We start from the raw sequence: 13727 nt of genomic DNA, 5'->3' as shown, positions 1-13727 counted from the left end.
AACGTAATGTGCTATGATGGTCATGTAGCTCTGTGTTGCTCTGGAGGTCTATTGATCTGTTGCTGAGGCCACTAAATTTGGACTGTTCAGAACTTCATAACTTTCCCTATACATTATTATACATGGAGGGCAACACCTTTGTGCATGGCACTTCATAGTGTGGTTCGAATAAGCTAATAAAAATGTTTAAATCCAGGGTTTTCCACTACTGAATAAGGTTGCACGTCTGAGGCTACAAATACCCCGGAAACTCTAGTTACTGCTTTAGAATTTCATGGAAGTAAAGCTCTACATGAGGACCAAAGAGTTGCCCAACAGTGTTGTTTTGCTACTTCTTCATGGCGCCTGCAGAGATGTCCACCGTATTTGTCTGTTGTCTATGGACATGTATGGTACATGCGTATAGCATAACTTCAAAGAAGCAGGAAGGGGTTAGAGCTCACTTGATATATCTCCTATATCAGCAGTTGCCATGGTGTTTTCAACTGGTTGCAGCTTCACCTTAGAGGTAGCAACGTAACTTGCTGCACTACAACGTCTTGGCATGCCTACCGGAAGTGATACTGAGGGGCATGGCTAAATCCTTGATTTCACCTTTGATTTCGAGGCTCCGAGTCAGTCCGGAGCCCTGTAGAATATAGAATTCTGCAGTCAAAGTACCATCTGACAGAACCAAGCAGTGTGAAGAATTACAAAAGAAGGCTGTGAATCTTTTTTCATTCCTATTTGATAACATGCTACATAAAATTTTGCTGAGTATTCAGATTGCAAGCAGATAACATAAATCCACATTGAAACATTTCGGTCTGAAGATGTTTCATAGATGTTATATAAAAAGCACCCGAATGTTGGATAGCCAGACCTCCGCATTTCTCTATTGTTTTAGTGCTGTGCCAGTGCTGTGCCACTCTGCTATGGGTGGAAAAATTGCTGTGGCTCAACTTCATTTCTTTAAATCAATCACAATCATGGGCGACACTAAACATGCAAGTGGGCACACGAGCCTTGACATTAAAATGACAAAAGAATCAAGCTTGAAAGCTTAATTGCATTATCCAAATCTTTGCCAAAACTTGTGATTTTCAAGTTGCTCTGAGGTCGGTGTTGGTGTTTTGCATAGCAACAGAGAATATGTAACTGCCAAAACATAAACAAAAGTGCATGCCTGGAAAAGGCTTATGTACCATGTCTTATTTTGTCAAACTCTACTTAATATCTGCAACACTGATTGAAAGGTTGTTCCTTTTTTTCCATCTTTGAACTCAATCATGTTCATCAGAAGTAAACACTAGCAATATAATTAAAGTCAAAGTCTTTTGAACAACTGTGTGACTTTCACAAAAGCCTGATAATATGAAACACTTACCATAACACCCTCCTCTGTATACACTATGACTAGATAAGGTTGTGGTTAAAGAGTGAGTGTTGTGTTTGTGAGGGTACCTCTACATCAGTAGTCTGCTGGAAGTGTTGGATCAGCTTCATGACACCGCTGAGGTTATTTCTGATGGAGTCCATGGACTCTTTCTGGGCAGCTGAAATATCCCTCACCTGAGAGCACAATGCTGCATGTTTGGCTTTGATGGCCTTCAGGTTCTCCAGCATCAATGCTGGGTTCTCCTGTGGGCACAGTGTTAATCATTAGCCTTGCTTATGTTAAAGGACCCAGTTGCTTTGTGGCACAGTTCACATTACGTATTGATAACTATGGTCTCAAATTAAAATTTACACTACCAGAATTTACACGGGTATTATTTTACACCAGTTAAACTTCAAAATATGTTCCATTGTTTGTACCTTTTTGGATACAAGTAATCATTTCATGAACATATCCAGCTGTGTTTTATTAAGAGACATTTCGTGGCTGCCACCGAGTAGCACTTTCATCAGCAGGTTTTTATGGGCACTTCAATGATTGTTCTCTACATTTAGAAGAGTCAGACAAAGCCTGATTTTGTAGAATGACTGTGCTTTACATAAGACAGCACTTCCTCAGTTCCTGTTCTATATTGCTTGTTGTGCATGTATATATGTGTGGGAGGATTGTGTTATTGTTTTTTTTTGCTCTCACTGTGTTAAGACTTTGTGTTACTTTGACATATGAAAAATCCTAAATAAAAAAATAAAGTTTGACTGATTGATTGATTGGCTGTATCGTGTTCCTGGCTCCCTGATCCTTTCTTGACTCATCCAGATAATTAACCTGATACATATCCAGCAGATGTTGACAACATGCTGGCAAGCCATCCCCGAGCTTCTGGATTGTGGCTTTGAACAGTCCGGAAAACACCGATCATGGTTAACGATCTGCCTCTGATTTGGCTGTCAGCAATCTCCAAAAAAAGTTGGCAATGGCGAAATCACAGCTAATGTCACATTAGCTAAAATGGCAGAGTCTGAAGTAATACTTAAATTAACTTAAACATCAAATATTAGGAAAGATGTTGTAGTTCAGTGCCCACCTCAGCAGGACATCCATTCTCTGCAGTGTGGTGGATGAACTCCAGCTTCAGCCGCTTTTCAATATATTCCAGGTCTGCCTCTGACTTCTGGAACTGCAAAGAAACTCAGCTTTACTCTTTGATAGTGTATTGGACAATTCCCCTGCTTCATCCTGCGCAGCACATCTTTTTTCCAAACTTTTTTCAATACCATGTTGCTACGTTACCAGTGTTTTAGTAATGATACAAAGTCCTGTTTTTTTATTAAACAAAAGTATGATGTTAAAGCAACATTATGTAACTTTTTACCATAATCAGTCAGCTTCAGAGTCATACTGATGGAACAGTGTCTCATGGCAGAGTGTATGGTTTCTCTGTCACTTGTTTCTGCTCCATATAACTTCAGGTAAAGGGTAGGATCATGCTGTTAAATACATGTTTTCAACACCTTTTTGGTTGGAGTTACTAGGAGTGAGTAAAAATATCGATTCATCAATGCATTGCAATATATTTTTTCCCAATTCAATATCGATTCATAAAATCCTCTGAATCGATTCAGGCGCCCGACCCCGCCTCAAGCAGCTGGAAGCGTCTTGCCCCCGACCTCGCTTGAGGGTCAGAGGGTGCTGCGCCACGGAAACACCGTCGGAGCTGCAGAGGTGGGTAGCCGATGTCTGGCGCACCGTTCTTTCGGAGACTGTAAACTCCCAGCGCAGCCAGTCTCACCCCGGCCGCTGCACCGTGCGCCCGCGAGTAGCACTCACCTCCGGGGAGAGAGGGGGGGTCAGTGTCAACGTTCACCCCCTTGTGTCCAGCCGGAGGGCGGAGGGACGGTGGTCATGTCTATGTTGATGTCAGACAAAAATGTACCATGCAGTCCCAGAAATAATGGCACTTTCTCAGCTTAACTATGGTTGCACTATTTTATAACTAAACACATGGAGTACCTTTGTTTACATTTCAATTCGAACTAGAACTTCCTAGAGGACAGATTTATAATTTAAGATGACTTTTTTAAATTAAAAAATTATCAACAGGTACTCTAATGAATTAGCTATTTGTTTATTACTACTTAATACTGAATTGATATCGAAGCACTTAAGTCAATATTGAATCGAATCGATATTGAATCAAATTGCGACCGAAAGAATCGAAATTGAATCGAATCGTGAGGTTCTTAACAATACCCAGCCCTAGGAGTTACCATCTACATTAGGTCTGACAATCTGTTACAGACCTGGGATTTGTATTGCCATCCCATGGTCCCTTTTCACCATTGCCCTCTGGGAGTGTCAAAAGGAGATCCCCGTGATGCAGCAGAACGCTTGCTGCCCAAGAAACTCAGAGGAGCTCCAAATCGCCCAAAATGACAATTCCTACATGTGTTGCTTTAAATACTGTCTTTACACAAATGGCTATTCAATAACTTAAGACAGAGCCACTTTACAGGCTTATTTTCAGAAAATTCTGCGGCATAAAGCATTCTGGCAGTGTAGCAGTTATTTATCAGTAACTGATCCAAGCATTTTGGAAGAAGAGTGCAGGACAAGCTCAGACAGAGTAGGTTAGCAGCCATCAAAGTGATGTACAGATCTGTTTACTTACTTAGTCTACAGGTATACAGTTCATTTTCAATTATTGGATTCACCAGCCTGGGCCTACTGCACTCTCACACACCCATCAGACCATGACATGATCCATGTATCCGGTCCACTTGACTAGACACAGTCTACAAATGTAAAAGCATACAGTGCCGCTGGTCTTGGCAGTTTTCAGATGCTTTGACAATACTATTGCACTGCTAGCTGTCTGATACAGTAGTGCAATAAAGTCAGAGCACCTGCCAACAGCTTCAGCATTTCCTTTTGTGGTAACTAAGCATGTCCACTGCATGGTACTCTTTTCTAGCAGGGTCACCAGCAGTGCAGTATAACAGGTTTCCTAGGGATACAGTGGACTAGCTTAGCTAAAGGTCGAGCTTTCTCGAAGCTTAGTGAGTTGTGAATGGGTCTCATGTCATGAAATACATACTAAATATGCAGTTTAATATCTGCTTTGAGTATTCATTTATTTTTAAAAGGGACATCATTCTAGCAATGTGGCCTTATGGCAATGGTGTCAGCTGGTCTGTCTGTCATGCAGTCTACCACTTTTGCTAAGGATTTTTGTACAGACACCACACTTGTGGTCCAGAGCATGAATCCTAATGACATGGTAATTCCTTGCATTATTCTTTGTGCCACCACCAAGTCAAGGCTTTTATTTATCTAGTCCCATTAGTGCCACCATGACGTTCACCATTGTTAAAAAAAACGGGATATCTTGCCACTGGGCAGGGAAATATATCACTACTATATAGTTATCACTATATGAGGCTATGTGTATATCATCTTAGTTTTTTGGATTTGTCTTTCTTTTCCTGGTGATATAGGCGGCATTAGAGCACAGTGATGACATTTTAGTCACATGACGGATTCTTACCCATCATAAATCTCACCGTGTTAGTATTTTGTTGAAAAATAGGAGAGATGAGGAGGAGGAGGAGGAGGAGGAGGAGTGGTAGTATTACAACAGTGAGAAAAGTTGGTTTTCTTTGGAGAAGGCTATCACTGAGCGCCAACTAGTAAGTGCCTTCGATCAGACTGCTGAACTGTGACCAGCTGTGAGAACTGACTGCTGGCCTGACTTCAGAACAGCGACCAGCAGCTGACGTGTGTGTGAGGCTGCAGCAGTCGAGGTTAGAAGGCTTCGACTACCTGGAGCCTTCAGACGGGGCTGTCACATCTGTGCTCGGACGGTAACTTCCGCAGAAAGGCCCTCTGAATGGCGCAAAGGAATTTGAATTGTGTTCCAGCCCTGCTGAAAAAAACAGCACAGACCAGCACCAAAACACACCATATGCTGGTCTTGCTAGTGACTGGTCACCATCAAGACCAGCATATGTTGTGTTTTGGTGCTGGTTTTAGTGCTGGTCTATGCTGATTTTTTCAGCAGGGAGTACAGAAAGCCATGACCTGACTGCTCCTACTGTTCTAGGCATCCCGATTAAATACCTAGTCGATAATCGATGAGCTCTGAGGATGTCTCTGGAATCGTTCAAAACGGATCATTTTTTGGTAAGATGCACATAATAAAGTAGTTTTACACGGAGCTTACCATTGCTTCAAGCTTTTCAACTGTTGTCTCCATGTTGAATAGTTATCAGGCCGAGGGGGCTCCGTGATTGGCCAGTTGTCAGGAATGGCGATAGCTGATTGGGCAATTTTGTGTGCGAAGCGAGTGTCTGTGCGCCATGTTGCTGCCCGTCTGTTTTTGTTTTGTTTTGTTTTTTGTCCCAACTTTATTCAGCACCGGAGCAAGTTACAAACACGGAAACAGAGTCCAAACACGCAACAAACACAATAACAAATCAAAAGAATTAATCTAAATATAGATACAGTGGGAACAATGAATAACAATATGAAATGAACGAAGTGATGAAAAAGGGCACGAATCTGAAGGCTGTCTAAACTGGGGACGAACGTGTTTCTATGGAACTACACTGAAACCCTAACCCCTCTGAAAAACTGACAATATTTATTGAATATATTTATGATTATGAAACTGAGCTAAAATAAATAAATAAATAAATAGATTGATGATGTACACTTGCTTCTCCCTTTTTCTTTAGTAATTTCAAAAGCCAAAGAGAACATGTCAGCCAAATCAAGCAATTAGAAATCTGAAATGAGGCAGTTTGAGGCTGGGCAGAGCATGAACATGATCATTCTAAAACAAGAAAGTTCTACAGTATGATAGCTGTGTGTAAACCTAAATGACTTTTTTGTTGAGATATTTGTGAGCTGGCAGGCAAACCTTCAAAAACAAAATTATTCCAGTGGGTACGTATAATGGGAATAGTAAAACTCTCATTGAAATGAGAAATGTATAACTCTATTATTATCTTTCCATTTTTTCAAGAGGTCAGAGGGCTACAGCCTCAGAACATCTACAGAAACTATGCATATTAGGAAAGAAAAAAAACAACAACAAAAAAACAGGAAAAAATTACAACCCAGATTCCCAAAGATCTGGGATGCTGTGTAATCAAAAAAAGAATCATATAAATATAAAAATATAAATCATATAAAAATCAGTGAAGTTGATGAGGTAAAACTGTAAATGTATTGTCTTAGTACCGTTTCCTATGGAGCCCATAAAGGGACATGAGGCAAGAAAGAAAAAAAAAAAATTCTCTGCACGCTAGAAACTTTCTGGTGAGCAGAAGAAACTTTTTCATGTGTACAGTCAGACTGACTGCTTCACATGCCCAAATTATGCACAACAATAAGTTGTATCCCTCAGCCTGAGATATCGTTTGAAAATAGAAGTTTGATAGGTGAACATTATTTTTTTTATTGAAGTGTAATGACGGTGAACTAGGCCTGCATCATGATTAGGACTCACAATGAGGATATGGAGTGTAACGATTCTGTGAAAGCCATCAGTGACTTTATTTGCAGGCTTTCATGAATCATACAATCCATATTCGGAGGTGGTGAGGGTGATCCAGGTGAGCTGACTGCGGAGACTGCACTGTCTTCAGTGCGCGGTTTGAGCTTGACAGCACAGTCATGTCCACTTCAGCGATTTCCCACACAAACTAAATGAAAACTAAGATCATATTGGTGAAACATCAGTCCCACAGTCTGAGGAATGAAGCTGCTCTGTGGTCTGATGGTGCAACAGCAGATACTTCTGTATCTTTTAGCAGATGGCAGCAGGGTGAACAGACTATAACTGGGTGGGTATTGTGTTTAAGTATCCTTTGGGCTCTGTGTAGACATCCCACTTCACTGATGTCATCGATGATTTGTAGATGCTGCCAATGATGTTCTGGTGGTTTTAATCACCCCCTGTACAGCACCCCCTGTAAAAAGGGACTGTTAAAATGATCACATTCTGTTTTACATTATACGAGTCCTAATTCCTACTGAAACACCAAATCACCAAATTTGCTCCATGCTGACATTGTCAAAGAAAGCACAGGTCACAGGTTGATTTGCATATCAACATTAACAGTGCCTTGCAAAAGTATTCAACCCCCTTGAACTTTTCCACATTTTGTCACATTTTAACCACAAATGTAAAAGTATTTTATTGGGATTTTATGTGATAGACCAACACAAAGTCGTGCATAATTGTGAAGTGGAAAGAAAATTGATACATGGTTTTTAATTTTTTTTTTTACAAATAAACAGAAAAGTGTGGTGTGCAAAAGTATTCACCCCTCTGAGTCAATACTTTGTAGAACCACCTTTCGCTGCAATGACAGCTGCAACTCTTTTGGGGTAAGTCTCTACCAGCGATGCACATATAGAGACTGAAATATTTGCCCATTCTTCCTTGCAAAATAGCTTAAGCTTAGTCTGAAGTGATGGAGAGTGTTTGTGAACAGCAATTTTCAAGTCTTGCCAGAGATTCCCAGTTGGATTTAGGTCTGGACTTTGACTGGGCCATTCTAACACATGAATATACTTTGATCTAAACCATTCCATTGTAGCTCTGGCTGTATGTTTGGGCTCGTTGTCCTGCTGGAAGGTGAACCTTCGTCCCAGTCTTTTGCAGACTCTAACAGGTTTTCTTCCCCGATTGTCCTGTATTTGGCTCCATCCATCTTCCCATCAACTCAGACCAGCTTCCCTGTCCCTGCTGAAGAAATGCATCCTCACAGCATGATGCTGCCACCACCATGTTTCACGGTGGGGATGGTGTGTTCAGGGTCATGTGCAGTGTTTTCTGCCACACATATGCCCGGTTTTGCAGACAAGGCTTATATCAAGCCAGGAGTAGGTCTAAGTCAGGCTAGTAAAGCTAGGTCATTTAAGTGGCTTGCATGAGCGTGGCTTACATTTGTCTTAGTTAGTCCCTGACTGTGGAGTCCTGTAGTAAGCTTAAATGAGAACACCTGGGTCAAGCTACATAAGCCTAAGTGGGAGCACAGCCTGTTAGCCTAATGGTGCTCATAAAAACCTGAAATGGAATTGAGGACAGCTTTGCTGGAGCGAATTTTGATACAAACATGGTTGAAGCTAAAAGAACACGCTCAAAAAACTATACTGAGTATGAAAAAACTCTACTTAAACAAATTGTGGGAAATCATGCTGTTATTGAAAGTAAAGGCCATAGTGCTATTGAACATACGAAGAGGAGTGCTTGGGCTGCCATTTGCAGTGAATTCAATGCAAATGAAAATGTAACCACAAGAACGGTACAGCACATGCAGGTGAGACATGTCTATTATGATCTGTATATCACAGATGTCATATAGTTTTGTGACATTGTTTATATTGAATTATATCTGCCTTCATAGACTCTGTGAAAGAACATAAAATTAGATTGAAAAAAAGGAATGTAGAGGCCAGAAGAGAGAGATTTACTACTGGTGGTGGACCCCCACCAAGTAAAGACAAGACCGACAAATTGGCTAACTTGTTGACTGGAATAATAGAGGACCAGCAACTTCTGGATGGTATACCAGATGATGACCATTTGGACAGGGGACATGAAGAACTGAGCACAAATGGTAAATATACCATAGAAAGTAAATTAGTTACCTCCTTCTGTACATACAGATTATTCCACTGTCTGTGTCTATCTTTATTTTTATTTCATTCTAAGGACCATGTGAGTTTTTGTATCTAACAGTGTTCTTTTCCCGAAAGAAATTATTCTAACCCTGGTGGAAGAGCCAGTGCACAGTGACTGTGCACCCTCCACATCTGGTATGGCATCCCAGAGAAAAGATGCTGCAACCACCTTCCAGCAGAGACCAAAAAGGATGTCCATGCATGAAAAGTTAGCCTTAGCATTTCATGAGCAGAAAATGAAATATCTGAGAGAAGAGCATGACATGAAAATGAGAATTCTACAGGTCGAATTGGATATGAAATTAGAAGAGAGAGCTGTTTAAAGAAAGATGCATGAGACAGCTATGTAATGTAACGAAATGCATTGTGAAAATAAATTTGTTCTCACTTGACAAGAGTGTGAGTATTGTAGTCACCACAACCTACATTTTAGAACAGCCTTGGTTGAGTTTCTCATTCAGTTTTTCAGCACACTATTAATATATATTACACAACAAACACTATTAAGGCAAAAACAAGCCATAATCAGTACATTCCATGGTTAAATGTATCTTTTTTTCAGGGGCTTTATTCAGTTAAGTGCTGCAATGTGAAAGCAGCTCTGAGCACAAGTCCTCATTGGTTATTTTCTGCCACCGGCATGGGCACATCTGGAGCATTCTGGTCTTCCATTGGAGGGTCAGGACAATTATGCTGCTTCAGGTAGTTGTGCAGCAAAGCTGTAGCAATGATCACCTTGCAGCATCTTCTTGTCTCAAAACAAAGTGTATTGCGTAAACACTGGGAACGATTTTTCCACACTCCAACCATACGCTCGACCATCCCTCTAGTGCAAATATGAGCTCTGTTGTATCTTTGCTGCTCAGTTGTTGTGGGATGTGGCCATGGCGTGAATAAATAGGAACTCTGAGCATATCCACTGTCACCAAGTAGTAGTCCACTATGTTGCCCTCTCTCAAACTGAGCACACAATGAAGAGTTGTGAAAAATCCTTGAATCATGTGTTGCTCCTTTCCAACGAGCAACAGTGTTTGAAAACTCTAATTTGGGAGTGCATACAGCCTGAACATTGATGGAAAACCAGTTCTTACGATTCCTGTACTCCTCAGCATCAGGAGTTGATGGGCTCTTGATTTCAACATGACGTCCATCTATACAGCCAATCACTCCTGGGAAGTTCCCATATTCGTAGAATCACACTTTAAAGTTGGCTTGCTCAGCAGCATCAGGGAACTTAATGTACAGATTTCTCAGTTCACAAATGGCACTGCAGACATTGTGAACTACTCTACACACTGTTGCTTCAAATCCCTAGTTTCACGATAAAAGGCTCCAGATGCCAAGAATCTCAAAGTGATCATAACTTGGAGAGAACTGGGTACAGACCTTCCTCTTTGAGACATGGAGGAAAGTCTAGGCTCAAGCAAAGTAGTTATCTCCAGTACATCTTCTTTGTACATACAAAAGCGGTCTCTGAAGGTTATTTCATCAAACTGATTCAATCGATTACTCCTATCCACAAGTATTTGTCTGGCTGGCCTCTGTAGCGAATAATGGTTTCATTTAGATATTCCAAATACTCTATGCTCCCAAACCATCTGTGCTCCCTTTCACAAACCGTACTAAGCCGAAGTTAAACCTGCCTCTTTGCAGGATTAATATGGACTTCAATTTAGTCCTAAAGTAGCTCTAATCTACCCTCTTGCAATTGGCTTTGTTTAATCCAGAACAAGGCAAACAGGTCCTAGGTGACGGGTCAGACTAAGATCGGTTCAAAAGCCCCTAATGAAAGACAAAACACCGAGGACGTTCACATCGCCCGGATTGGCGTCACCGGGGCCCCACCCTGGAGCCAGGCCTGGGGTTGGGGCTCGCAGGCGAGTGCCTGGTGGACGGGTCTTTGCCCACGGGACCCGGCCGGGCACAGCCCTAACGACCGACGTGGGCCCGCCCTCCAGTCGGGAGCCACTGGATTTCATCTCTGCTTTTCGCGGATGATGTGGTCTTGTTGGCTCCTTCGAGCCAGGACATCCAGCATGTCCTGGGGCGGTTTGCAGCCGAGTGTGAAGCGGCTGGGATGAGAATCAGCACCTCCAAATCCGAGGCCATGGTTCTCGACCGGAAAAAGGTGGCTTGCTCCCTCCGGGTTGGGGGAGAGTTCCTGCCTCAAGTGGAGGAGTTTAAGTATCTTGGGGTCTTGTTCACGAGTGAGGGAAGGATGGAGCGTGAGATTGACAGGCGGATCAGTGCAGCGGCCGCAGTAATGCGGCCGTTGTATCGGTCTGTCGTGGTGAAGAGAGAGCTGAGTCGAAAGGCGAAGCTCTCGATTTACCAGTAAATCTACGTTCCTACCCTCACCTATGGCCATGAACTTTGGGTCATGACCGAAAGAATAAGATCCCGGATACAAGCGGCTGAAATTAGTTTCCTCCGCAGGGTGGCAGGGCGCTCCCTTAGAGATAGGGTGAAGAGCTCTGTCACCTGGGAGGAGCTCGGAGTAGAGACGCTGCTCCTCCACATCGAGAGGAGCCAGCTGAGGTGGCTCGGGCATCTGTTTCGGATGCCCTTGGGACGCCTCCCTCGGGAGGAGTTCCTGGCATGTCCCGCCGGGAGGAGATCCCGAGGAAGACCCAGGACACGCTGGTGTGACTATATCACTCAACTGGCCTGGGAACGCCTTGGGATCCTCCCGGAAGAGCTGGAGGAAGTGTCCGGGAGAGGGAAGTCTGGGTGTCCCTGCTCAGGCAGCTGCCCCCGCGACCCAGCCCCGGATAAGCGGACGAAAATGGATGGATGGATGGATTAATCCAGAACAGACTAAATCTATGACTATTTTAAGATAAGTCTGTGCAAGTGACTTAAAGTTAAGCCAGCTCAAACAGCATTTTAGTTTGGGACTAGGCTCTGCGAAACCAGGCAATAGTGTTTTGCATTTAGGCCAAAAACATCAATTTTGGTCTCATCTGACCAGAGCACCTTACACCACATTTGTTGTGCCCCCCACATGGCTTGTGGCAAACTGCATGGCTTTGTTTCAACAATGGCTCTCTTCTTGCCCCTCTTCCATAAAGGCCCGATTTGTGGAGTGCATGACTAATAGTTGTCCTGTGGACAGACTCTCCCACCTGAGGTGTGGATCTCTGCAGCTCCCCAAGAGTTATCATGGGCCTCTTGGCTGCTTCTCTGATCAATGATCTCCTTGCCCGGCCTGTCAGTTTAGGTGGACGGCCATGTCTTGGTAGGTTTGCAGCTGTACCATACTCTTTCCATTTTCAGGTGATGGATTGAACAGTGCTCTGTGAGATGTTCAAAGCTTGGGATATTTTTTCATATCCTAATCATACTTTAAACTTCTCCACAACTTTATCCCTGACCTGTCTGGTGTGGCAAACCTATAAGGTTTTCACAGAACAGCTGTATTTACACTAAGATTAGATCACACACAGGTGGACTCCATTTACTAATTAGGTGACTTCTGAAGGCAACTGGTTGCACTGGATTTTATTTAAGGGTATAAGAGTGAAGGGGGGTGAATATTTTTGCACACCACACTTTTCTGTTTTTTATTTGTAAAAAAATAAATAAAAACATGTATCATTTTCCTTCCACTTAACAATTATGCAAAACTTTGTGTTGGTCTATCACATACAATCCCAATAAAGTACATTTACATTTGTGGTTAAAACGTGAACAAATGTGGAAAAGTTCAAGGGGTGTGAATACTTTTGCAAGGCACTGTAGCTGTGACTGAGATTTATGCGGGTTGAATGTTGGACGAAATTGGATCAGAAACCCTTTCTGACAGTGTTTAGCACAGCTGAAGTTAACTATTATATCAAAGGAAAGCAAGAGTTAAGCAAAACCAAAGGAAATTATAAATTTTTCCACAAACAAATTTATTTGGCCATATGGTTGACATATTCACATAGATTCTGGAAGTGTTTGCCTCACAAAAGGAAGTTGTTTTTTTCACATTCCATTAGTCACCATAGAAAATACAGTAGACATATTTACAGAAATTCTCATAGACCTGGTTTTCTGAAAATGCAGTGCTGTTTTGCATTTCTTTTTGCAAACACCGTTCGACACACTAAAATTACAAGCATTGAAATAGCTACCCTACCAAGCCTTATGTCAAAATGCTGATGAAACTTGACGGTGAAAAATATATCATAAAACAAAATCTGTTCAAATATGGACAAACCCAGGAGCTTGATCAAAGTCTTAAACTGGGGTTAACATTTCTATGATTTTACAATGTCTCAAGCTGCACTGTGATCATACAGGGACTGTCTAAAGTCAGGTTTCAGTTTTAAGAACATATCATCATAATGGTCACATATAAAAACTATTCCTGTACAGATCTTTGAAGGGGAGATCACTGGTTATGTTACTGTAAGATTGAGAATGTAGTTTAAGACTGTTATTCAAAGTTTTCATCATGCAACTAATCAATGTGCCCCTCATTGAGGGACTTCATTATCAGCTGTCTGAGGCTGATTCACAGGAAGCTCCAGCTTCTCACACTCTGTCAGCTTCAGGGTTAAATGCTGGGCGATCTCATTAGGATCAGTGTACAGAGCAGCAGGCACATTCTAAAAGACAGAGTAACAATAAATGCATTACATCATAGCAGACGAAACATTTTAATAATCAT

At 42.0% G+C, this 13727-nt stretch overlaps 1 protein-coding gene across 2 annotated transcripts in view; it reads right to left on the bottom strand.

Moving 5' to 3' along the window:
* tiprl (TIP41, TOR signaling pathway regulator-like (S. cerevisiae)) overlaps window positions 1–13727 on the bottom strand; it is a 44091-nt gene that overhangs the window by 3154 nt on the left and 27210 nt on the right. Inside the window, exons 8-9 of one of the 2 annotated variants that reach the window (XM_030438541.1) lie at window positions 2463–2555; window positions 1444–1620 (exon numbers count right to left, since the gene is read on the bottom strand). In XM_030438541.1, the coding sequence (XP_030294401.1) occupies window positions 1444–1620; window positions 2463–2555 (270 nt within the window). Of the gene's footprint in view, window positions 1–1443; window positions 1621–2462; window positions 2556–12945; window positions 13666–13727 lie in introns of those variants that run through there. The other variant, XM_030438540.1, reaches the window with a different exon arrangement.

This window comes from Sparus aurata, chromosome 13 (genome assembly GCF_900880675.1).
Source record: "Sparus aurata chromosome 13, fSpaAur1.1, whole genome shotgun sequence".
Classification (NCBI taxonomy): domain Eukaryota; kingdom Metazoa; phylum Chordata; class Actinopteri; order Spariformes; family Sparidae; genus Sparus; species Sparus aurata.
Note: the sequence above shows the minus strand (reverse complement) of the source record. Positions and strands in the feature narration are given on the sequence as shown.